We start from the raw sequence: 25,000 nt of genomic DNA on the forward strand, positions 1-25,000 counted from the left end.
GGAATTCTAGTCCCACCTTAGGCCTGAAAGCCAGTGGGGTGACTTTGGGCCAATCACCAGGAGACTGGGAGTTCTAGTCCCACCTTAGGCCTGAAAGCCAGTGGGGTGACTTTGGGCCAATCACCAGGAGTCGGTGAGTTCTAGTTCCACCTGAGGTGTCAGTTGGGTGACTTTGGGCCAATCACCAGGAGACTGGGAGTTCTAGTCCCACCTTAGGCCTGAAAGCCAGTGGGGTGACTTTGGGCCAATCACCAGGAGTCGGTGAGTTCTAGTCCCGCCTTAAACATGAAAGCCAATTGGGTGATTTGAGACGAATGGCCAGGAAACGGGGAATTCTAGTTTCGCTTTAGCCATGAAGGTGACTTTGGACCAATCACCAGGAGGTGGTGAGTTCGAGTCCTGCTCTAGGCCTAAAAAGGCATCCTTTTTCACCGGAAAATTCACATTTGGCCAAGAAGGGTTTCGTGCCTTAGAGCCGAGTCGGCCTCCCTCTTCCATCTCCCCCCACCCTCCATTCCTTCTTACAGCGGGCACCGGCTCACCTGACTGGCCCAAGGCCATTTCGGCTTCCCGCATCTTGGCCAGTCGCAACCTGTAGAGAGAGGAAGGAGTGGTCAAATATTCTTACTAGACTACTGCAACGCATTCTTCCCGGGGCCGCCCTAGGAGACTATTCAGAAACTAAGATCCGGGTGGGAATCTTACCGGCTGTCTTTAGTCCTTTTACATGCTCAGAGGGCCCAACAGGAGGGCCAGGAAATCTTCTCCGATCTTAAAACCCAGTCACGGAACAACCCCCTGTCTCCCGTCCCCCAAATGAGAGGGAGGGTCTGGATGGCCCCTGGGTGGCCCGTTCCATGCAAGAAACCCACTTTTTGGTACCCTGGCTTTCTCCAATTTGCAAAGGACGGGGGGGGGGGGTGTTCGGGAAAGCCAAGAGTGTCGAGACCCCCCCACCTCCTCCCAATATGTCCCGCCTTCGTCCAAGATTGGCACCCGTGCCCCTGGCACACACACCCCCCTCTTACAAGGTCACAATGTCCGCGTTGGCCGAATCGATGGCAATGCCAAGGGGATCCTTTCCTTCCCCATCGACGGCTTTCATATTGGCACCACGTTTGAGAAACAGACAGGCCAGCCTGGGATGGGAAGAAAAAATGGGATGAACCAAAAAATTAAAAAAAAAACACCATATAATTTCAGGTAGTCCTCGCTTTACGACCACAACCGAGCCCCGGCATTCCCGCTGCTAAGCGAGGCCTTTGTGTGGTTTTGCCCCACCTTTCCTGCCGCCGCTGTTGAGTGAATTTGCTAATGAAACGACTGCCAGAGAAACCCCCCGTCGCTAAGCGAGTCGCACGGTCGTTAAGTGAATCCGGCTTCCCCCGTGGTCGCAAAAAGGGGATCGCGTGACCCCGGGAGACGTGACTACATGCCAGTTGCCAAGCCTCTGGATTTTGATCACGCGGAGGCTGCGACGGTCGTAAGTGTGAATAACTCGCTTTTTTTTAGTGCCGTTGCAACTTCGGTCACTAAGAGAATGGCCGTAAGTGGAGGACTACCTGTATCCCCGACCTCACAGGTTTTGGAAACCTCCGATTCGAGCCAGCGCAAGCTCAGCCATTTTAAGGAGCGTGGACTTCAACCCCCAGAATTCCCCAGGTAAGCCGAAGCACGGAGGCTGAGGAATGCTGGGAGTTGAAGTTTTATCTCTTTTTAAACTCGCCAAAAATAATTGTCGTAAGTCACTTTTCTCGGTGCTGCTGTTGATTTAACTTTGAGCAAGTCGCTAAATGAACCGGGGTTACGTGGAGTCTGTAATTCAGCCCCCAGGTATTCTAAGCAGCTGAGGCTTTTCTTTCGAAATCAGTTTCTGGTGGGAAGCTGTTCCACTGGTTAATTGATCCGAGATTATAGAATTCCATTCCATTCCATTCTATATTTTATTATTCTATTCTATTCTATTCTATTTTTAATTCTGTTGCCTTTACATTTATTCTATTCTAATTCTATATTTTATTATCTGTTCTATTCTATTCCATTCTATTCTACTCCATTCTATTCTATTTTGTTGTTCTCTATTCTCTATTCTTTTTCTCTTCCCTTCCCTTCTAATTCTGAATTCTCTTCTCTATTATATTATATTTTCTATTCTATTCTCTATTCTATTTCTATTCTATTTTTATTCTATTCTATTCATATACTATTCTATTCCATTATTCTACTCCATTCCACATTTTATTATTCTATTCCATATTATTCTCTATTCTATTCTAATTCTATTCTATTCTTCTCTATTCTCTATTCTTTTTCTCTTCTCTTCTAATTCTGAATTCTCTTCTCTATTATATTATATTTTCTATTCTATTCCCTATACTATTTCTATTCTATTTTTATTCTATTCTATTCATATACTATTCTATTCCATTATTCTATTCCATTCCATATTTTATTATTCTATTCCATATTATTCTCTATTCTATTCTTCTCTATTCTCTATTCTTTTTCTCTTCTCTTCTAATTCTGAATTCTCTTCTTTTCTCTATTATATTATATTTTCTATTCTATTCATATTCTATTCCATTATTCTATTCTATTCCATTCCATATTTTATTATTCTCTTCTATATTATTCTCTATTCTATTCTATTCTGTTGTTCTCTATTATCTATTCTTTTTCTCTTCCCTTCCCTTCTAATTCTGAATTCTCTATATTATATTTTTATTCTATTCATATTCTATTCTATTCCATTCCATATTTTTATTCTATTCTATTCTATTCTATTCTATTCTATTTTATTCTCTTGTATTCTATTTTGTTCTCTATTCTCTATTCTTTTTCTCTTCCCTTCTCTTCTAATTCTGAACTCTATTCTCTTCTGTATCATATTGCATTGTATTTTCTATTCTATTCTATTTTTAATTCTGTTCCCTTTACATTTATTCTATTCTAATTCTATGTTTTATTATCTGTTCTATTCTATTCTATTCCATTCTATTCTACTCCATTCTATTCTATTTTGTTGTTCTCTATTCTCTATTCTTTTTCTTCCCTTCCCTTCTAATTCTGAATTCTCTTCTCTATTATATTTTCTATTCTATTCTCTATCCTATTTCTATTCTATTCTATTATTCTATTCTATTCTATTCATATACTATTCTATTCCATTATTCTATTCCATTCCATATTTTATTATTCTATTCCATATTATTCTCTATTCTATTCTATTCTATTTTATTCTTCTCTATTCTTTTTCTCTTCTCTTCTAATTCTGAATTCTCTTCTCTATTATATTATATTTTCTATTCTATTCTATTCATATTCTATTCTATTCCATTCCATATTTTATTATTCTCTTCTATATTATTCTCTATTCTATTCTATTTTGTTGTTCTCTATTCTCTATTCTTTTTCTCTTCCCTTCTCTTCTAATTCTGAATTCTCTTCTCCACATTATATTTTTATTCTATTCATATTCTGTTCTATTCCATTCCATATTTTATTATTCTATTCTATTATCTATTTTATTTTATTCTCTTGTATTCTATTTTGTTCTCTATTCTCTATTCTTTTTCTCTTCCCTTCTAATTCTGAATTCCCTTCTCTATTAAATTATATTTTCTATTCTATTCTATTCTAGTCTAGTCTATTCCTCTCTTTTCATTCCCTTCTCCATTCCCTCCTCTCCCCTTCTCCTTCTTCTATGGCTTTCAAATAACCTTAAACCCCCAGTCAGAGGCACCACGAGGGACGCCCCAGTCGGAGGTGCCAGCCCAGGTTCCTACCCGGTGTGGCCCAGGATGGTGGCGTGATGCAGCGGCCCGCGTCCTTTCGAGTCGCTCTGGTTGACGTTGGCCCCGTTTTGGAGCAGAAACTCACACGCCAGCAGCGAATTCTGCGCAAAGACAACACAGAGAGATGCGGTTGCGTAGAAAAGGGGGGAGGCGGGGCAACCTGGAGGAAGTTCCTTCCCCCTCAACAAGCCCCTCCTTTTTATGGCCCTGCCGTGACACCCCTCCCATGAGTTGAAATCACTGCACATGCTCAGAGGCCACATAAAAGCCGAGTGTGTGCCTTGCTTAATGGCAACAAAAGGGGTTAGGGTCCAATTGCAGTCCTCGATTTATAACCACAATCCCCCCCCCCAAAAAATTATGTGGCTAAGCGAGACAGAGGTGCCCCATTCTCCGCCCTTTCTGGCCATAAGCTGTTCAGGGGATCAACGCAGTTGAGAGATTACTCCCGCGGTCGTTAAGCGAAGCGGGCTTCCCCGTCGACTCTGCTTGTCCGATGGTCGCAAAAGAGGATCACGTGACCACCGGAGACGCTGCGAGCGTCGTTAAGCGTGAAAAACCGATCCTGAGCCACGTTTTCCAAAGCTGTCGTAAGTTTCGAACGGTCGCTATACGAACGGTGGTACGTCATAAAGCGGAGCCGGTTGGCAAGCATCCAAATCTGGGTCAGGCGACCCCTCAGGGGGACGCTGCGACCGTCACTAAGTGTGAAAAATGATCACAAGACACATTTTTCAGAGCAGTCGTTAAGTGAAGCGGGCTTCCCCGTCGGTCGCAAAAAAAACCAGTCGTAAGTCCCATTTTTCAGAGCCATCGTCACTTCGAGCGGTCGCTAAACAAAACGATCATAAATCGAGGACTGTCTGTATGCTAATCCAACCCGCAGCCCCCCTCCTGATGGGGGAGACCGTAACCCATCATCCACTCCCAACCCCCACGGAATGAAGAACTCACGGCGGACACAGCCTGGAGCAGCGGAGTCCGGCTTTCCTGGCCCGTGTTGACCCAGTTAACGTCGGCCCCGTGAGCCAGAGCGTCTGACATGGTGGGCAAGCTAGGGGGCGCTCCGGCCGCGCGGTAGAGGAGGGCGCCGGGATGCAAATGGCGCAGGTCCTCGGACGCTGGAGGTGCCCGGCTTGGGGAGAGCCCCTCGCGGAGCCCTGGGAGAGAAAAACAAGAGACTTAGAGGTCATCCTCGTTTAGCGACCATGGTGGGGACCAGCAAGTTCGGTCGTTAAGGGGAGCGGGCGCTAAGGGAAACTGCGGCTCTGATTTCCTGGCGATTTCAGCCTGGAAGGTCAGGAATGGAAGGATGGTTACTCTGTGGTCAGAAAAGAAAAGAAGAATAGAGAGGGAGGAAGGGAGGAATAGGGGGGGAAAGAAAGGAGGGAGGGAGGGAAGAAAGGAAGGAAGGAAGGAAGGAAGGAAGGAAGGAAGGAAAGAAGGAAGGATGAAAGAGGGAGGAAAGAAAAAGATAAAAGGAAGGAAGGAAGAAAAGAAGGAAGGAAGGAAGGAAGGATGAAAGAGGGAGGGAAGAAAAAGATAAAAGGAAGTAAGGGAAGGGAATGGGGGAAAGAAGGAAGAAAGGAAAAAGGAAAAAGAAACAAAGAATAGAGAAGAAAGGAAGGAAGATGAGGGGGAAGAAGAAAGGAGGAAGAAGGGAGGAAGGAAAGAAAGAAGGAAGGAAATAGACAAAAGGAAGGAAGGGAAGGAAATGGGGGAAAGAAGGAAGTTAGTAAAGAAGGGAAGAAAGAAGGAAGGAAGGAAAAAGGAAAAAGAAAGAGGAGAGAGGGAGGGAGAAAGGAAGGAAAATGAGGAGGAAGAAGAAAGGAGAAAGGGAGGAAGGAAGGAAAGAGAAAGAAAGAAGGAGGAAAGGAAGTAATAGACAAATGGAAGGAAGGGAGGGAGGGAGGGAGGGAATGGGAGAAAGAAGAAAGGAAGGAAAAAGGAAGAAAGAATAGGGAGGGAGGGAGAAAGGAAGGAAGATGGGGGAAGAAGACAGAAGGAAGGAAAGAAGGAAAGAAAGAAAGAAAGAAAGAAAGAGAAGGAAGCAAATAGACAAAAGGAAGGAAGGGAAGGGAAAAGAAGGAAGTTGGAAGGGAGGGAGGGAGGAAAGAAAGGAAGGAAGGAAGGAAGGGAGGGAATGGGAGAAAGAAGAAAGAAGGAAGGAAGGAAAAAGGAAGAAAGAATAGGGAGGGAGGGAGAAAGGAAGGAAGATGGGGGGAAGAAGAAAGGAGGAAGGGAAGAAGGAAAGAAAGAAGGAAAGAAAGAAAGAAGGAAGGAAGCAAATAGACAAAAGGAAGGAAGGGAAGGGAAAAGAAGGAAGTTGGAGGGAGGGAGGGAAGAAAGGAGGAGGCTCCGGCATGGCTCAGTTATGTAAGGGTTGGGAGGGTGTGAAGTGGGGCGCAAGAGAGGAACGGGGCCGAAGGAAACACCCTCCAATGACTTCCAATGACTTCCCTGCTGGCTTCCCCAATGACTTTCTGGGGAAGCCTGCGGGACAACTCAGAAACGGCAAATCGCACAATCCCAACACGCTTGTGGCAGCCGCGTCGAGAACGCAAAGAGATTCTCAAGCCCCCAGGTTTGTGATCGCGTGACCCTGGGGACGCCGGGACGGCCAGAACTCCATTGGTTCAGGACCGTCGTAACTTCAAACTGTCCCGGAACAAACGGCCGTAGCTTGAGGACCAGCAGTAACTATAACCGTATCAAGGTCCCGTGGTTTGTTCTTGGGAGGGGATCCACTGCGCCCTCACTCGATCCCACAGAAGAGACCCCTCCTCCCTCTTCTTACCTGGGCCCCGGCGGATTTGGCCCGGGGGCTTCGGCTTGGGGAAGGGCCGCGGGGATCTCTCCTGCCCCCCCGGCTCTCGGCTGCGGCTGGGGGGCGCCCCGGCATTGGGGAACTTGGTGATAAATTTCCTTTCCACGTATTTGGCCCGGATCCAGGCTTCCTTCTCGGTTCTGGAGAAAGAATGACAGGCATTGGGGAACTTGGTGATAAATTTCCTTTCCACGTATTTGGCCCGGATCCAGGCTTCCTTCTCGGTTCTGGAGAAAGAATGACAGCTGTCATGTTTCCGTTTTTGCTCTTCGGAAGGAGGAATTGTGACCTGTCATCCTCTCGCACCCAGAACCTTTGGAGGGGTGGGTGGGACAGGGGGCGGAAATAGACAGGAAGGAAGGAAGGAAGGAAGGAAGGAAGGAAGGAAGGAAGGGAAAGGAATGGGGGAAAGAAGGAGGAAAGAAAAAAGAAAGAATAGGGAAGAAAGGAGGAAGGGAGGAAGGAAGGAAGGAAAGAAAGAAGAAAGAAAGAAAGAAAGAAAGAGGGAGGGAGGGAGGGAAGGAAATAGACAAAATGAAGGAAGGGAATGGGGAAAAGAAGGAAGGGAAGAAGGGAAGAAAGAAAAAAGAAAGAATAGGGAAGATGAGAGCGAAGAAGAAAGGAGGAAGGGAGGGAAAGAAAGGAAGAAAGAGGGAGGGAGGGAAATAGACAAAATGAAGGAAGGGAAGGGAATGGGGGAAAGAAGGAACTTAGGAAAGGGAAGGAAGGAGGGGGAAGGAGGAGGAAGAAGGAGGGAAGGAGAGGAAGGGAGTGTGGAAGAGGAGGGAGGAGAAGGAGCGAAGGAAGAAGGAGGGAGGAGAGGAAGGGAGCGAGAAAGAAGAGGGAGGGAAGAGGAGAGAAAGAAGGAGGAGGAAAGGAAAGGAGCAAGAAAAGAGGGAGGAGAAGGAGGGGAAGAAGGAGAGGAAGAGAGTGAGGAAGAAGAGGGAGAGGGAGGGAAGGAAGGAGGGTAGAAGAGGAAGGAAGAACGGAGAAAAAGGGAAGGAAATTTGGGAGGGAGGGATGAGAAAAAGGAAGGGAAGGAAGGAAGAAGGAGGAGGGAGGAGAAAAAGTAAGAGAAGGAGGAGGGAGAAGGGAGGAGAAGAAGGGAGGAAGGAAGAAGAGAGGAGGGAGGGAATAAATAGGGAAGGAAGGAAGGAGGTGAAGAAAGGAGAGGAAGGAATGAATAGGGGGAGGAAGGGAGGGAGGAAGAGGGGAAGAGGGAAAGGAGGGAAGGGAGGAAGGAAGAAAGAAAGAAAGAAAGAAAGAAAGAAAGAAAGAAAGAAAGAAAGAAAGAAGGGAGGGATCAGACATCTGTTGGAGGAGGGGCCAGAGAGATGGCTCGGCGGTGTCCCGGGAGGCCACCTAGAGGCCAAAGCTTGGAACTGCAGCTATCCAGGAAGCACAGCAAAAAAGGGGGGAAAGCTTGCCATCACTCAACCTGGATGATGGAGACCCTTGATTGACAAGCCTGGGGGGGGGGGGGATTTTGATAGAAGGGGGGCGGGGAGGGGGATTCGCACCTGGAGCTTCCGGGTTGGGGGCGCTTCATATTCATTTCCTCCACCCTGGCCTCGTAGATCTGGTTGATCACCCGGTTGCCCAACACCGTCATCAGCTGCGGGAGACAAGGGAGGGGCTGAATCTATAGGCTCCGCCTCCTCCGGGTAGAAGAGGAGCAGAGGAGTAAGAGGCGGGGGCTAAGGGGTGGGGCAGGAGTTAGGACAGCCTGTCTCCCCCAAACATGAAACTTTCCCTCCCTCTTCCCTTCTTCCTCTCCCTTCTTCCTTTTTCTCCTCCCTCCCCCTCCTTCCTTCCTTTCTTCCTTCCCTCCCTTTTCCTCCTCCCTTCCCTCCTTTCTTCACCTCCTTCCTTCCTTCCCTATTTATTCCCTCCCTCCTCTCTCTTCCTTCCTCCCTTCTTCTCCTCCTTCTCCCTCCCTCCTTCTCTTACTTTTCTCCTCCCTCCCCCTTCTTCCTTCCTTCCCTTCCTTTTTCTCATCCCTCCCTCCCAAATTTCCTTCCCTTTTTCTCCGTTCTTCCTTCCTCTTCTACCCTCCTTCCTTCCCTCCCTCTCCCTCTTCTTTCTCACTCTCTTCCTCTCCTTCTTCCCCTCCTTCTCCTCCCTTTTCTGCTCCTTTCCTCCTCCTTCTTTCTCTCCTCTTCCCTCCATCTTCTTTCTCGCTCCCTTCCTCTCCTCCCTCCTTCTTCCTTCGCCCCTTCTCCTCCCTCCTCTTCCACACTCCCTTCCTCTCCTTCCCTCCTTCTTCCTCCCCTACTTCTCCTGTCTCCCTCTTCTTCCTTCTTTTTTAATAATCTCCCCCTCCTCTCTCTTCTTCCCCTCTCTTCCTCTCCTTTCCCCTGTCCTTCTCCCTCTTTTCTTGCTCCTTTCCTCTCCTCCTCCTTTCTCTCCTCTTCCCCCCTCTTCTTCTCACTCCCTTCCTCTCCTCCCTCCCTCCTTCTTCCTTCACTCCTTCTCCTCCCTCCCTCCTCCTCCCTCCCTTCCTCTCCTTCATCCCCTCTTCTCCTCCCTCTTTTCTTGTTCCTTTCCTTTCCTCCTCCTCTTCCCTCCCTCTTCTTCCTCACTCCCTTCCTCTCCTTCCTCCCTCCCTTCCTCCTCCCTCCCTCTCTTCTTCCTCCCTCCCTTCCTCTTCCTCCCCTCCTTATCCTGCCTCTCTTCTTCCTTCCTCCTCTCCCTCCCCTCCCTCCTTCTTCCTTCGCTCCTTCTCCTCCCTCCCTCTTCTTCCTCCCTCCCTTCCTCTCCTTCCTCCCTCCTTCTCCTCCCTCTTTTCTTGCTCCTTTCCTTTCCTCCTCCTCCTCCTTTCCCTCCTTCTCTTCCCTCCTTCTTTCTTTCTCGCTCCCTTCCTCTCCTCCCTCCCTCTCCTCCCTCCCCTCCTTCTCCTCCCTCCCTCCTCCTTCCTTCCTTTTTAACAATCTCCCCCTCCACCCTCTTCTTCCTCGCTCTGCAGGCGTTTTCCAGAAAAGCAGCCCACCCCTCACATCCCGGGGTCCCTCCAAGCCCCCTCCCCATCAAACGAGCCCCCCAAGTTCCTCCTTTGTGGGCCTGGGACCCCGTTCCCCCCTTCCTCCCGCCCCCCCCGCCCTCCCCCCCTACCTTGACCAGCTCCGGCTCCCAGGCGTCCCAGCGTGAGGGACCTCACTTTGGAGAAATGCACCCCCAGACTCCTAAGGGGGGGGGAAAGCGGGGGGGGATCAGGCCGCCATTCAACAGGGGAAGACCAAGCGGCCTCTCCCCCCCCTCCCACCACTGTGGGACCACCACCCCTCCCCACCCCACCCCCAGGGTCTTTTCCTTCCGACACCACGAGAGACCTCCTAATGCAGGCCGTCCTCGGCTTACGACCCAACGTTCCCGCCGCTAAGCGAGACGTTTTGCGAAGCTGCCCTCCTTTGGCCACCTTCTCTATTTCAGTTGCTAAGCGAATCTTTCCCGCTCTTGAGATTCGTAAGCGGATACGGCTCCTCCCTCCGGGACCGTCGTAAATACGAGTCAGCGGCCGGACGTCTGAGGTTTTTTAAATCCTGTGACCGGTGGGAGGGGGGGAAATGGCTAGGATGGCCGTAAGTGTGAAACAACCAGTCAGATGTGTTGCCCACTTTGAACGGTCACTAAACGGATGGTCGTAAGTCGAGGACCAACTGTAAGCCCTTCTCCCATCTTCAGCGGCTACTTCGGCTGTGTCCTTTCTTGCAGGGACCCTGGAGGTCATCTAGCCCAACCCCCTGCCTCAAAGGAGTCCCAGAAAGGGAGGGTGGGGATGGAAGGGACCCTGGAGGTCATCTAGCCTAACCCCGACTTGTTTGAGTCCCAGGGAAGGAGGGGGATGGAAGGGGAGCCCAGAGGTCATCTAGCCCCAACCCCCTGCCTCAAAGGAGTCCCAGGGAGGAGGATGGGTATGGAAGGTACCCCCAGAGGTCATCTAGCCCAACCCCCTGACTACTTTGAGTCCCAGGGAGAGAGGGGGGATGGAAGGAGCACGGAGGTCATCTAGCCCAACCCCTTGCTCAAAGGAGTCCCAAAAAGGGGGGGGTGGGGGTGGAAGGGACCCTGGAGGTCATCTAGCCAACCCTGACTCAAGGAAGAGACCCCATCCCATTCCAAACTGTTCTTACAAACCTCCCTCCAGGGGTTTCCCGGGAATGGGGTAGGGAATGTAAGGGGTCCCCCGGAGGTCATCTAGCCTGACCCCCTAACTCCTTTGAGTTCCAGAGAGGGAGGGGGGATGGCAGGGAGCCTGGAGGTCATCTAGCCCAGCCCCTGGCTCAAAGGAGTCCCAGAAAGGGGTGGGTGGGGGTGGAAGGGACCCTGGAGGTCATCTAGCCCAACCCCCTGCCTCAAAGGAATCCCAGGGAGGAGGATGGGGATGGAAGGGACCCCCAGAGGTCATCTAGCCCAACCCCCTGCCTCAAAGGAATCCCAGGGAGGAGGATGGGGATGGAAGGGACCCCCAGAGGTCATCTAGCCCAACCCCCTGCCTCAAAGGAATCCCAGGGAGGAGGATGGGGATGGAAGGGACCCCCAGAGGTCATCTAGCCCAACCCCCTGACTACTTAGAGTCCCAGGGAGAGAGGGGGGATGGAAGGGAGCACGGAGGTCATCTAGCCCAACCCCGACTCAAGGAGGAGACCCCCCATCCCACTCCAGACAAACTGCTGTCTAATCCCTTCTTAACAACCTCCCTCCAGGGGTTTCCCAGGAACGGGGTAGGCAGGGAACGTAAGGGACCCCCCGGAGGTCATCTAGCCCGAGACCCCTGTGGCTTCCTTGCAGTGAGGCACCTGTGGATGCCGGAGCATTCGATGCAGAGGGTGATGCCGAGGTTGATGCTGGCCCACTCGGGGGCCGCCTCCCGGCAGTCGCAGCACTGGGCGTTGCCCTCCAGGCGCTGCACCTGGTCCACCACCTGTTTGTCCACCCCGCCGCGGAGTTTGCGGCTGGAGGGAGACTGGAGGGTAGCCGCCGTCATGGACGCACTCCGCTCCAGAAACTGCGCCAGGGAAAAGAGAGAGAGAGAGAGAGACGCACAATCAGCTACAGCCAGCAGGGACAATCGCAACAGAGGGACCCTGGAGGTCATCTAGTCCACCCCTCTGCTCCAACAGGAGACCTCAGGTGCGTGCAACGCAACCGGAATAGAACTGGAAGGGGCTTGAGAGGTCTTCTAGTCCAGCCCCCTTCCCAAGCAGGAGACCACTTGAAATAAATATATCATCAGAATAAAGCTGGAAAAGGGATCTTGAAGGTCATCTAGTCCACCCCTCTGCTCAAACAGGAGACCTCAGGTGTGTGCAACGCAACCGGAATAGAACTGGAAGGGACCTTGGAGGTCTTCTAGTCCAGCCCCCTTCCCAAGCAGGAGACCCCGGACTATTTCAGATCAATATGTAATTCAATCAGAATAGAGGCGGGAAGGGACCTTGGAGGTCATCTAGTCCAGCCCCCTGCTCCAGGAAGAGACCCTTACAGAATAATAAGAGTTTGAAGGGGCCTTGGAGGTCATCTAGTCCAATCCGCTTCCCAGGCAGGAGACCCTGGGCCATTTGACATGAATATGTCATAGAATGGAAGGGACCTTGGAGGTCATCTAGCCCAGCCCCCCCTGCTCCAGGAAGAGACCCTTACAGAATAATAAGAGCTTGAAGGGGTCTTGAAGGTCATCTAGTCCAGCCCTCTGCTCAAACAGGAGACCTCAGGTGTGTGCAACGCAATCGGAATAGAATGGAAGGGACCTTGGAGATCTTCTAGTCCAGCCCTCTTCCCAAGCAGGAGACCCCGGACTATTTCAGATCAATATGTAATTCAATCAGAATAGAGGCGGAAAGGGACCTTGGAGGTCATCTAGTCCAGCCCCCTGCTCCAGGAAGAGACCCTTACAGAATAATAAGAGTTTGAAGGGGCCTTGGAGGTCATCTAGTCCAGCCCCCTGCTCCAGGAAGAGACCCTTACAGAATAATAAGAGTTTGAAGGGGCCTTGGAGGTCATCTAGTCCAGCCCCCTGCTCCAGGAAGAGACCCTTACAGAATAATAAGAGTTTGAAGGGGCCTTGGAGGTCATCTAGTCCAATCCGCTTCCCAGGCAGGAGACCCTGGGCCATTTGACATGAATATGTCATAGAATGGAAGGGACCTTGGAGGTCATCTAGCCCAGCCCCCGGAGACCTGATACTGTTCCAGACAAATATGTAGGCAATGTACCGTGTCTATGGAATACATTTAAAAATATGTATGTAATGTAATCAGGATAGAGCTGGAAGGGACCTTGGAGGTCATCTAGCCCAGCCCTCTGCTCAAGCTGGAGACCCTGGCCTAGACCATTTCAGATCAATACGTAACGCATTCAGAGTAGAGGCGAAAGGGGCCTCAGAGGTCATCTACTCCAGCCCACTGCTCAAGCGGGAGGCCTTTTAACAGTAACAGAGTTGGAAGGGACCTTGGAGGTCATCTAGTCCAGCTCCCTGCTCAAGCTGGAGACCCTGGCCTAGACCATTTCAGATCAATACGTAACGCATTCAGAGTAGAGGCGAAAGGGGCCTCAGAGGTCATCTACTCCAGCCCTCTGCTCAAGCGGGAGACCTTTTAACAGTAGCAGAGTTGGAAGGGACCTTGGAGGTCATCTAGTCCAGCTCCCTGCTCAAGCTGGAGACCCTGGCCTAGACCATTTCAGATCAATACGTAACGCATTCAGAGTAGAGGCGAAAGGGGCCTCAGAGGTCATCTACTCCAGCCCACTGCTCAAGCGGGAGGCCTTTTAACAGTAACAGAGTTGGAAGGGACCTTGGAGGTCATCTAGTCCAACCCACTGATCCAGCAGGAGATCCTATCCCATTTCAGACTTCTTCCTAAAAATATCCAGTGATGGGAGTGCCCACAATTTCTGGTGGCAAGCTGTTCCACTGGTTAATCGTCTTCACTGTTAAGAATTTCTAAGTCCTTGACTTACAACCACAATTGAGCCGATAATTCCTCCACTGTCAAAATGAGAGACCCTTGCCTGGTGCCCCAATAGCCATCCCGGGACCCCGGTAGGGGTATGATGGTCATAATGTGAGGACAAGTTATCTTTATCCCTCCCTTCCCTTCTTTTTCGTTCTTCTCCTTCCTCCTTGTCATCCCTTCATCTCCTTCCTTCCTTTCCTCTTCTCCTTTTTATCCCTCCCTCTTTTCCTTCTTCTCCCTTGTCCTCCCTCTCCTTTCATTCCTTCCCCCGCTCCCTTTTTTTCTTTCTTTTTGCCTTCTTTTCCTTTCTCTCCCTCACTTCCTCCCTCTTCCTCATCTCCTCCTTTCCTTTATCCTTCCCTCCCTTTTTCGTTCCTTTCTTCTCTTCTTTGTCATCTCTCCCTCCTTCCTTCCTTCCTTCCCTCTTCTCATCTTTATCCCTCCATCTTTTCCTTCTCCTCCTTCCTCCTCCTTCCTTGTCCTCCCTCTCCTTTCTTTCCTTCCCCCTTCCTTTCTTTCTTTCTTTCTTTCTTTCTTTCTTTCTGCCTTCTTTTCCTCTTTCTCTCTCTCCTTTCCTCCCTCCCTCTTCCTCGTCTCCTCCTCCTTTCCTTTCTTTATCCTTCCCTCCCTTTCTTTTTCGTTCGTTTCTTCTCTTCGTCATCTCTCCTTCCTTCCTTCCTTCCCTCTTCTCATCTTTATCCCTCCGTCTTTTCCTTCTTCTCCTTCCTTGTCCTCCCTCTCCTTTCTTTCCTTCCCCCCCTTTTTCTTTCTTTCTGCCTTCTTTTCCTCTTTCTCTCTCTCCCTTCCTCCCTCCCTCTTCCTCGTCTCCTCCTCCTTTCCTTTCTTTATCCTTCCCTTCTTTTTCATTCTCTTTCATTTGGCTCAATTTTCCTTCCTTCTTGTCATCCCCTCCCTCTCCTCTCCTTCCTTCCTTCCCTCTTCTCATCTTTATCCCTCCATCTTTTCCTTCTTCTCCTTTCTTGTCCTCCCTCTTTCTTTCCTTCCCCCCTTCCTTTTTTCTTTCTTTCTGCCTTCTTTTCCTCTTTCTCTCTCTCCCTTCCTCCCTCCCTCTTCCTCGTCTCCTCCTCCTTTCCTTTCTTTATCCTTCCCTTCTTTTTCATTCTCTTTCATTCGGCTCAATTTTCCTTCCTTCTTGTCATCCCTTCCCTCTCCTCTCCTTCTTTCCTTTCCTCTTCTCCTCTGTACCCAGTGGGGGTGTGACGGTCATAAAGTGAGGACCAGCCATGTCAGTTTTTTAAAAATGGCCTTCGCAACTTCAAATCATCGTGAAACGAACAGTCGTGAAACGAGGACCTCGGGACCCCACGCCTCTCACGACGACTTGGTCGCCACTTGGGCTGGAGGCCACCGGGTGTTACCTGCCCAGCGGGTTCTGGCCGATCCTCGTTATACGCCGAGGCGATGCTGTTCTGGACGGAGCACATCCAAGCCTGTAGGTGGCGCTCCGAATCGGCTTGGAGCAGGCAAGTCCTAAAGCGAGACAGGAAGGAGAGGATATTTGACCCTGGGCCCAACGGAGAACGCAGGGCAGTCCTCGACTTACGACTCGCAACATTTCTGTTGTTAACGAAGACACTTGCTAAGTGAATTTTGCCCCGTTTTACAACTGTTCTCACCACAGTCATTAAGTGAATCACGGCTGCTGTTATATTATTATTTCAATCGTTACAGTCGCTTTTCACACTTACGACCAGCGCAGCAACCACCGCGGTCACCTGATTTATATTCGGACGCTTGGCAACTGATTCACATTTATGACGGCTTGGGTATCCCAAGGTCCCCTTTTGCGACCTTCCGACAAGCAACGTCAACAGGGGAGCCTGATTCACCTAACGGCCGGGTGACTCATTTTAAGAACGGCGGTGATTCGCCTCACCATCGCATCAACTGAAAGTGATTAAAAAGGGACAAAAGTCTCTTTTTAGCAAAAGTCTCCGCTTAGTGACAAAAATGTGGGCCTCCCTGGTGGTCGTAAGCCGAGGACGATCCGTTGAGGTCAAAATCCACGAATGTTATCGTTGCGATAGCTTTGTCAGAGAGATTGGGCTAAATACGTGTTTTTGTATTTCGTCCATTTTAATTCACTTTGTTTTTAAAAATGTTCTTCCGTTTTCTTTTCTTTTTTAAAGTTTATTTTTCATTTTTTTTTATAAAACATCACCGTCTACTTGAAGTGTGTACTGTCTGGGTATAGTTAATTTTGAGAAATATAATAATATAACTAATATTCATAGCATTGATGGGGATCACAGAACAACAGCAATAGCAGTAGACTTATATACCGTTTCATAGGCCTTTCAGGCCTCTCTAAGCGGTTTACAGAGAGTCAGCATATTGCCCCCAACAATCTGGGTCCTCATTTTACCCACCTCGGAAGGATGGAAGGCTGAGTCAACCCTGAGCCGGTGAGATTTGAACCGCTGACCTGCTGATCTAGCAGTAGCCTGCAGTGCTGCTTTTTAACCACTGCGCCACCTTGGCGCAGAAGTATTTGCTTGTCTGCCTTAGGAAGCTTTCGATCCGTCAATCTCTTCTTTTTTACTTTTGAAACATACTTAATAATAAACATCTTAACTTCTAACGTTTACTTGTACATAGTAACTACAATAACTTCCATCATATGACTCTGTGTGTGTGTGTGTGTGTGTGTGTGTGTAGATAGATAGATAGATGATAGATAGATAGATAGATAGATAGATAGATAGATAGATAGATAGATAGATAGATAGATAGATACATAGATACATAGATAGACAGAGAGATAAATAGATACAGATAGATAGATGATAGATGATAGATAGATAGATAGATAGATAGATAGATAGATAGATAGATAGATAGATAGATAGATAGATAGATAGATAGATAGATAGATAAAGATAGATACATAGATACACAGAGAGATAGATATAGATAGATAGATAGATAGATAGATAGATAGATAGATAGATAGATAGATAGATAGATAGACAGACAGACAGACAGACAGACAGATAAATAGATACAGATAGATGGATGGACGGACAGACAGAGATGGATAGAAAGAAAGAAAGATAGATAGATAGATAGATAGATAGATAGATATAGATAGATACAGATATAGAGATAGAGATAAATAGATACATAGAGAGATAGAGAGATAGAGAGATAGAGAGATAGAGATAGATAGAGATAGATAGATAGATAGATAGATAGATAGATAGATATAGATGATAGATAGATAAATGATGTGTATATATATATATATATAGATAGATAGATAGATAGATAGATAGATAGATAGATAGATAGATATAGATATAGATAGATATAGATATAGATAAATGACGGATAGATAGATAGATATAGATAAATAATACATTGATTGATTGATAGAATTAATAACATTTTCCCAGTTTTTAGATTCTTGCACTCTTTCCTAATCTTTAATAAAACAAATCCCATATCAAAATTTGTTCTATATCTATCCATCATCTCTTTAGTTTTCTAAAGCATTTTCCCAGTTTTTAGGTTCTAGCTCTATTTCCTAATCTATCTGTATATATATTATATATTCCATTAAGATACAGCCTGTTGTGCCTTCAAATGGCTTCTACCGTACTGCCATAAAATGACTTCTACTGTACAGTGCAGCGGAATTGCCATGGTAACAGCTTCACAGTACTCCACAAGGGGGCTCCCTCTGGAAAATCCAACATTAGAAATTACGTTTGGTCCGGACATTTCCCCCCCCCCCCCCCTATAAATTAATACGTGGGCAACGCTGGGTTATCAGCTATTATTTAATCCCCTATCAAAATTCATTCTATATCTATCCATCATCTCTTTATTTTTCTTTCGCATTTATTGTTGTTGTTATTATTATTATCTGGAGTTAATTTTTTTGGAATAAAATAAAAATTTGGTCAAAGAACGGAAAGCGAAAAAGAGAGGAAAATGGTTCTTTTTTGGGGGGGAGAAATCTTGGGGTGGGGGGCTTTTAAAGAAATCTTGAAGGCTGACAACCCCCCCCCCCCCGGGGAAGAGAATTGATTGGGGGGGGGCCCTCTGGCGCCATCTTGATGTTTTTGACCTCCCGGCCGTGGGAATGGCTTGATCTGCGGCAGCCCTTGGGAGGAGGAGGAAGGGAGGGGAGGGGGACTCACTTGGAGGGGGAGACCACCTCGAAACAGAAGCGGCGCTCGTGGTCCGGACACGGCTTGACGGTACAGAGACGGAGGTCCTCCACCACCACCACCATCACCACGTCCTGGGAGTTTGTTTGGGGGGGGATAAAGGGGGGGAGGAAGAAGAGGGCATTGTGAGTGGTCCGGCATGTCCTTACACCCCCCCCGGCCAAAATGGACTGTGCCATGGTCCCCCCCACTGCCACCTGGATGAAAGTCTCCGGCATTTCTATCCATTAATCCATCCATCCATCCTTCCTTCCTTCTTTCTTCCTTTCTTTTTCTTTCTTTCTTTTTCTTTCTTTCCTTTCTCTTTCATTCTTTCTTTTTCTTTTTTCTTTCTTCCTGCCTTTTTCTTTCTTTCGCTCTCCCTTCCTTTCCCCCTCTTCCCTTTCTCTTCCTCCATCTCCTTTCCTTTCTTTATCCCTCTTTCCCCTTCTTTTTCGTTCTTCTCTTTCCTTCCTTCTCCCTCCTCTTCCTTTCCTCCCTCCTCTCCTCTTTGTCCCTCCCTCTTCTTTTCCTTCTTCTTCTCCCTCCCTTTCTCCTTTCTTCCTTCCCCTCCTCCCTCCCTTTCTTTTTCTTTCTTCCTGCCTTTCCTTTCTCTTCCTCCTCCTCTTTTCCTTTCCTTTCTTTATCTATCCCTCCCCTTTTTTGTTCTTTTCCTTCTTCTCATGCCTCCCTTCGTCCCTCTTCCTTCCCTCCCTCCCTCTTCTTTTCCTTCTTCTCCTACCTTCTTGTCCTCCCTCCTCCCTCTCCTCTTTCCTTCCTCTCTTTCTTTTTCTTTCTCTCTTTTTTCTTCCCTCCCTTCCTTTCATTTTTATTTTTCCTTTTTTTCCTTCCTTCCCTGTTTCTTTATCTCTCCTCCCTCTGCCTCCTTTTCCCCCCTCCCTCCCCTCCCAATAAAAACTGCCCCCCCCACCTTCCTCCAGAGGCAGCCCCCCCCCCCTTACCTTGGCCTTCTTCTGATATACCAGCTGGTTGTTCTGGATGGAGAACCAGCGCCTGCAATGGAGACACAGCCGTTGAGCAGGGAAGCCGGCAGGAGGGACATAAGGTGAGGACAAACCAGGAGAGCTTCCCTAGGACACAGCAGTCTACCTTATCTACAACCATGGAAGTCTCCCTTCAACCTCAAAGGTTGACAGGGGTAGTCCCTGGCTTATGGCCACAGTTGGAATTGTTCTTGCTAAGCAAGACGGTTGTTAATGGGGACACTGCAACGGTCGTAAGTGTGAAAAACGATCCTAACTCGCTTTTTTCTGGGGGATTCTGGGAGTTGAAGTCCGGACATCTTAAATCAAACCGACTGGGGGATTCTGGGAGTTGAAGTCCATCCAGCTTAAATCAAGCTGACTGGGGGATTCTGGGAGTTGAAGTCCATCCATCTTCAATCAAACCGACTGGGGGATTCTGGGAGTTGAAGTCCGGACATCTTAAACCAAACTGACTGGGGGATTCTGGGAGTTGAAGTCCATCCATCTTAAATCAAACCGACTGGGGGATTCTGGGAGTTGAAGTCCGGACATCTTAAATCAAACCGACTGGGGGATTCTGGGAATTGAAGTCCGGACATCTTAAATCAAACTGACTAGGGAATTCTGGGAGTTGAAGTCCATCCATCTTCAATCAAACCGACTGGGGGATTCTGGGAGTTGAAGTCCGGACATCTTAAATCAAACCGACTGGGGGATTCTGGGAGTTGAAGTCCATCCAGCTTAAATCAAACCGACTGGGGATTCTGGGAGTTGAAGTCCATCCATCTTCAATCAAACCGACTGGGGGATTCTGGGAGTTGAAGTCCGGACATCTTAAACCAAACTGACTGGGGGATTCTGGGAGTTGAAGTCCATCCATCTTAAATCAAACCGACTGGGGGATTTTGGGAGTTGAAGTCCGGACATCTTAAATCAAACCGACTGGGGGATTCTGGGAATTGAAGTCCGGACATCTTAAATCAAACTGACTAGGGAATTCTGGGAGTTGAAGTCCATCCATCTTCAATCAAACCGACTGGGGGATTCTGGGAGTTGAAGTCCGGACATCTTAAATCAAACTGACTGGGGGATTCTGGGAGTTGAAGTCCATCCATCTTAAATCAAATCGACTGGGGGATTCTGGGAGTTGGAGTCCACCCATCTTAAATCAAACTGACTGGGGGATTCTGGGAGTTGAAGTCCACCCATGTTAAATCAAACTGACTGGGGGATTCTGGGAGTTGAAGTCCATCCATCTTAAATCAAACCGACTGGGGGATTCTGGGAGTTGAAATCCATCCATCTTAAATCAAACCGACTGGGGGATTCTGGGAGTTGAAATCCATCCATTTTAAATCAAACCGACTGGGGGATTCTGGGAGTTGAAGTCCATCCATCTTAAATCAAGCCGACTGGGGGATTCTGGGAGTTGAAGTCCATCCATCTTAAATCAAACTGACTGGGGGATTCTGGGAGTTGAAGTCCACACATCTTAAATCAAACTGACTGGAGGATTCTGGGAGTTGAAGTCCATCCATCTTAAATCAAGCCGACTGGGGGATTCTGGGAGTTGAAGTCCACACATCTTAAACCAAACCGACTGGAGGATTCTGGGAGTTGAAGTCCATCCATCTTAAATCAAACCAACTGAGGGATTCTGGGAGTTGAAGTCCATCCATCTTAAATCAAACTGACTGGGGGATTCTGGGAGTTGAAGTCCACACATCTTAAACCAAACCGACTGGAGGATTCTGGGAGTTGAAGTCCATCCATCTTAAATCAAACCAACTGAGGGATTCTGGGAGTTGAAGTCCATCCATTTTAAATCAAACCGACTGGGGGATTCTGGGAGTTGAAGTCCATCCATCTTAAATCAAACTGACTGGGGGATTCTGGGAGTTGAAGTCCATCCATCTTAAACCAAACCGACTGGGGGATTCTGGGAGTTGAAGTCCATCCATCTTAAACCAAACCGACTGGGGGATTCTGGGAGTTGAAGTCCATCCATCTTAAACCAAACCGACTGGGGGATTCTGGGAGTTGAAGTCCATCCATCTTAAATCAAACCAACTGAGGGATTCTGGGAGTTGAAGTCCATCCATCTTAAACCAAACCGACTGGGGGATTCTGGGAGTTGAAGTCCATCCATCTTAAATCAAACTGAGTGGGGGATTCTGGGAGTTGAAGTCCATCCATCTTAAATCAAACTGAGTGGGGGATTCTGGGAGTTGAAGTCCACCCATCTTAAACCAAACCGACTGGGGGATTCTGGGAGTTGAAGTCCATCCATCTTAAATCAAACCAACTAGGGAATTCTGGGAATTGAAGTCTATTCATCTTAAATCAAACCAACTGGGGGATTCTGGGAGTTGAAGTCCACCCATGTTAAATCAAACCGACTGGGGGATTCTGGGAGTTGAAGTCCATCCATCTTAAACCAAACCGACTGGGGTATTCTGGGAGTTGAAGTCAATCCATCTTAAACCAAACCGACTAGGGGATTCTGGGAGTTGAAGTCCATCCATCTTAAACCAAACCGACTGGGGGATTCTGGGAGTTGAAGTCCCTCCATCTTAAACTGACTGGGGGATTCTGGGAGCTGAAGTCCACCCATCTTAAACCAAACCAACTAGGGGATTCTGGGAGTTGAAGTCCCTCCATCTTAAACCGAGTGGAGGATTCTGGGAGTTGAAGTCCACCTGACACAGGTGTGCTCGTCCAGGGGGAGGCAACCTAAGCTCACCTGCTCCAGGTCTTGAAGGCGTTGCTGGCCCGTTTGTACAGGTATCCTTCCGTCACCACCTGTCCTGGTTCGGCCTGGATTTCGGGAACATCGTCGTCTTGGGACAAATCCTGGAGGTGGTGAGAAACGAGCATGAATCTGCACCCAGAAGGACCTTTAGTTGGCCAACAGAAGCCCAAATCCCGCTTCAGCTGTTCCCGCTATCGCAGGAAACTCCTCCCTTGGGCCTAAGCCCCGCCCCTTCTTTCACAAGCTCCTCCCACTTGTTTACACTCCACCTGCGGTACTAAACCGAGATGTCCACCTGTACAACTCACCTTCTCCAGGACCAGGAAACCCAGAGAATCGTCCACGTTTCTTCCGCCGAAGCCGCTACAGGCAGTCCTCGACGTACGACCGTTTGCAACGGACTTACGACTGATTCCCGCCCTCGGAACCATTGCGGTGTCATATGATCAAAATGTGGGCCTGTATTTATGACGGGTTGCAGCATTTTGGGGGGGTCACCTGATTCCCCCCCTTAGCAGCCTTCCCAGCAAGCCACATTGAGGGGGGGAAGCTGGGTTTGTTTAATGACCGCCTTAACTGCTGTGATTCGCCGAGCAACCGTGGCCAAGGAAGGCCATAAAGCGAGGCGCGGCTCAAGTCAACGAGGGAAGCTGGCGAGAAAGGGCACCACGAGTTGCTTCGCTCAACAACCGCGAGGAAAAAGGGCGTAAAATCAGGGCGCAGTCACCCCCCACGTCTCACTTAACAACTGCACCGCTTCAGGGTGAATTATTCGGTTCTTATTGTGGTCGTATAGTCGAGGATTTCACAAAAGGAGGTTTTAAAATTCTGCAAATTTCACCACAATTCCTTTTTCCGTTTTTAAGGCTGCAGCCCTGGATAAGTTGGAGGCTTCGCTTCTATACAGGAAATCCCCATCCCAAAATTCCTGTTGCTAAGCGAGACCCCCGCTAAGTGAATGTCTCCCCCCCCTCCCCATTTTACCACTTTTCTCGCCGTCGTCGCTAAACGACTCCCTGCCCTTGTTCAGTTAGTCACACGGTCGTTTAGCGAATCTGGTTTTGCCCCCCCCCCCCCCCCCCCGTCGACTTTGCTGGTCCGAAGATCGTAATGTGACACACACACACACGGACACTGCGACCGTCATAAGTAAGAGGTAAGAGTCAGTTTGCCAAGCGGCTGAATTTCAATCCCGTGGCCACGGGGGGGGGGGGGGTCGTAAGTCTGAAAAACGTCCCTGTTGTTTTTTTCCCCCCCAGTTCGTCGCTAAACGAACTCTTTCGCCAGTTGGCCGATCGTACGCCACCCTCCGCACCTCTTCTCCCCCCCCCCCGGCCCTCACTCAAGAAGGGGGCTTCCTTCCCCACCGACCCCTCTTCAAGGGTGCAGCCAAGCCCCCCCACCCCCTGATCTCCCTGGGGACGCCCTCACCTTCTGTTTTATGACGGCGTGTCGCTGTTCCATGTCTCTTTTCTCTCGGGCGGATTCGAGGACCAGCTCATGGAGCTGAAAAAACAACATGGAAAACTCAGGGCAAAGAGAAGGACGGAGAAAGCCCCCCCCCCCCCCCCAAATCACCCTCGTTTTGGCCAAATGGGTCAAATTCAACGGAGAGAAAAGTCAAATCTTAGGCAAGAAAAACCCCAAAGGACGCGTGTAAACCGGGCGAAACCTGGCTTAATAGCGGTCACTGTGAGAGGCATCTCGGAGTCTTAGCGAACTAGGAGCCAGCCGTGGGTGGCAGCTGCCAAAAATGCCAACGCAACCCACAATTGCATTAACAGAGGGATACAATCGAAATCAAGGGAGGTACTAATACTCCGAAGCCGTAGTAAGGCCACACTTGGTCCCCCAGACTATAGAAAAAGATGTGGAGACTCTGGAAAGAGGGCAGAGAAGAGCAACCGGAGGATGAGGGGGCTGGAGGCTCAAACATACGACCGACGGTTGGCAGGAACGGGGCATGGCTGGTCCAGGGAAGAGAAGGACCAGGGGAGACAGGAGAGCATCTTCCAATATTTGGGGGGGGGGGGCTGCCCCAGAGAGGAGGAAGGGGGTCAAGCTATTCTCCAAGGCACCCGAAGGCCAGAGAAGGAAGAATGGATGGAAACGGACCAAGGAGAGATTCGAGCTGGAAATAAGGAGGGATTTTTCTGACAGTGGGAAGAATCCACCCATGGAAGAGAAGTTGCCTTCGGAAGTTGTGGGAGCTTCATCACTGGAGGATTTCAAGAAGAGACTGGACAGGCATCTGCCAGAAATGGGGTAGGGTCTCCTGCTTGGGCAAGGAGGGGCTGGACTAGATGACCTCCAAGGTCCCTTCCAGTAATGTTATTCTCTCCCTCCCTTTCTCTCCCTCCCTCTTTCTCTCTCTCTCCCTTTCTCTCTCCCTCTCTCCCTTTTCTCTCTCCCTCTCTCCTTCTCTCTCCCTCTTTCTCTCCCTCTCTCCTTCTCTCCCTCTGTCCTTCTCTCTCTCCCTCTCCCTCCCTTTCTATCTCCCTCTCTCCCTCCCTCCTTTTCCCTCTCCCTCCCTTTCTCTTTCCTTCTCTCTCCCTCTCCCTCCCTTTCTCTTTCCCTCTCCCTCCCTCCTTCTCTCCCTCTCCCTCCCTTTCTATCTCCCTCTCTCTCCCTCCTTCTCTCTCCCTTCCTTTCTATCTCCCTCTCTCCCTCCCTCCTTTTCCCTCTCCCTCTCCCTCCTTTTCCCTCTCCCTCTCTCTCTCCCTCCTTCTCTCTCTCCCTCCCTTTCTATCTCCCTCCCTCCTTCTCTCTCCCTCTCTCTCTCCCTCCTTCTCCTGCTTGGGCAAGGAGGGGCTAGACTAGATGACCTCCAAGGTCCCTTCCAGTAATGTTATTCTCTCCCTCCCTTTCTCTCTCCCTCTCTCCATCCCTCCTTTTCTCTCTCCCTCTCTCTCTCCCTCCTTCTCTCTCCCTCCCTTTCCATCTCCCTCTCTCCCTCGCTCCTTCTCTCTCCCTCTCCCACCCTTTTTATCTCCCTCTCTCCCTCCCTCCTTTTCTCTCTCCCTCCTTCTCTGTCTCCTTCTCCCTCCCTTTCTATCTCCCTCCCTCCTTCTCTCTCTCTCTCTCTCCCTTCCTTTCTATCTCCCTCTCCTTCTCTCTCCCTCTCCCTCCCTTTCTATCTCCCTCTCCCTCCCTCCTTTTCTCTCTCCCTCTCCTTCTCTTTCCCTCCCTCCTTCTTTCTCCCTCTCCCTCCCTTTCTATCTCCCTCTCTCCCTCCCTCCTTCTCTCTCTCCCTCCTTTTCTCTCTCCCTCTTTCTCTCCCTCCCTTTCTCTCCCTCCTTCTCTTTCTTTCCCTCCCTCACTCCCTCCGTTATTCAGAAATTGTGGCAGCCTCATCCCTGGAGGCTTTCAAGAAGAGACCAGACTGCCATCGGTTAGAAATGGCGTAGGGAACTGATGGCGAATCTTTTCGGCACCCAGCACCCCAAAACGGCATTTTTTTTTGGCTGTTTTCTGGCCGTTTTCCGCCGTGCGCGAAGACCAGTTGTTTGGCGT

The 25,000-nt window shown here is 49.2% G+C and overlaps 1 protein-coding gene across 1 annotated transcript in view; it reads right to left on the minus strand.

Moving 5' to 3' along the window:
* Nucleotides 1–25,000, minus strand: part of LOC106546982 (arf-GAP with coiled-coil, ANK repeat and PH domain-containing protein 1) — a 34,450-nt gene that overhangs the window by 3,472 nt on the left and 5,978 nt on the right. Inside the window, 14 exon segments of the mRNA XM_087715055.1 lie at nucleotides 543–592; nucleotides 1,029–1,139; nucleotides 3,786–3,895; nucleotides 4,749–4,954; nucleotides 6,592–6,848; nucleotides 8,142–8,236; nucleotides 9,733–9,759; nucleotides 9,761–9,803; nucleotides 11,418–11,626; nucleotides 14,954–15,065; nucleotides 17,741–17,844; nucleotides 18,712–18,763; nucleotides 21,479–21,588; nucleotides 22,919–22,993. Of these exon segments, the coding sequence (XP_087571181.1) occupies nucleotides 543–592; nucleotides 1,029–1,139; nucleotides 3,786–3,895; nucleotides 4,749–4,954; nucleotides 6,592–6,848; nucleotides 8,142–8,236; nucleotides 9,733–9,759; nucleotides 9,761–9,803; nucleotides 11,418–11,626; nucleotides 14,954–15,065; nucleotides 17,741–17,844; nucleotides 18,712–18,763; nucleotides 21,479–21,588; nucleotides 22,919–22,993 (1,561 nt within the window).

Source organism: Thamnophis sirtalis, unplaced genomic scaffold, assembly GCF_051295495.1.
Source record: "Thamnophis sirtalis isolate CommonGarterSnake01/CBP01778 unplaced genomic scaffold, rThaSir2_p1.2 scaffold_4, whole genome shotgun sequence".
Classification (NCBI taxonomy): Eukaryota; Metazoa; Chordata; class Lepidosauria; order Squamata; family Natricidae; genus Thamnophis; species Thamnophis sirtalis.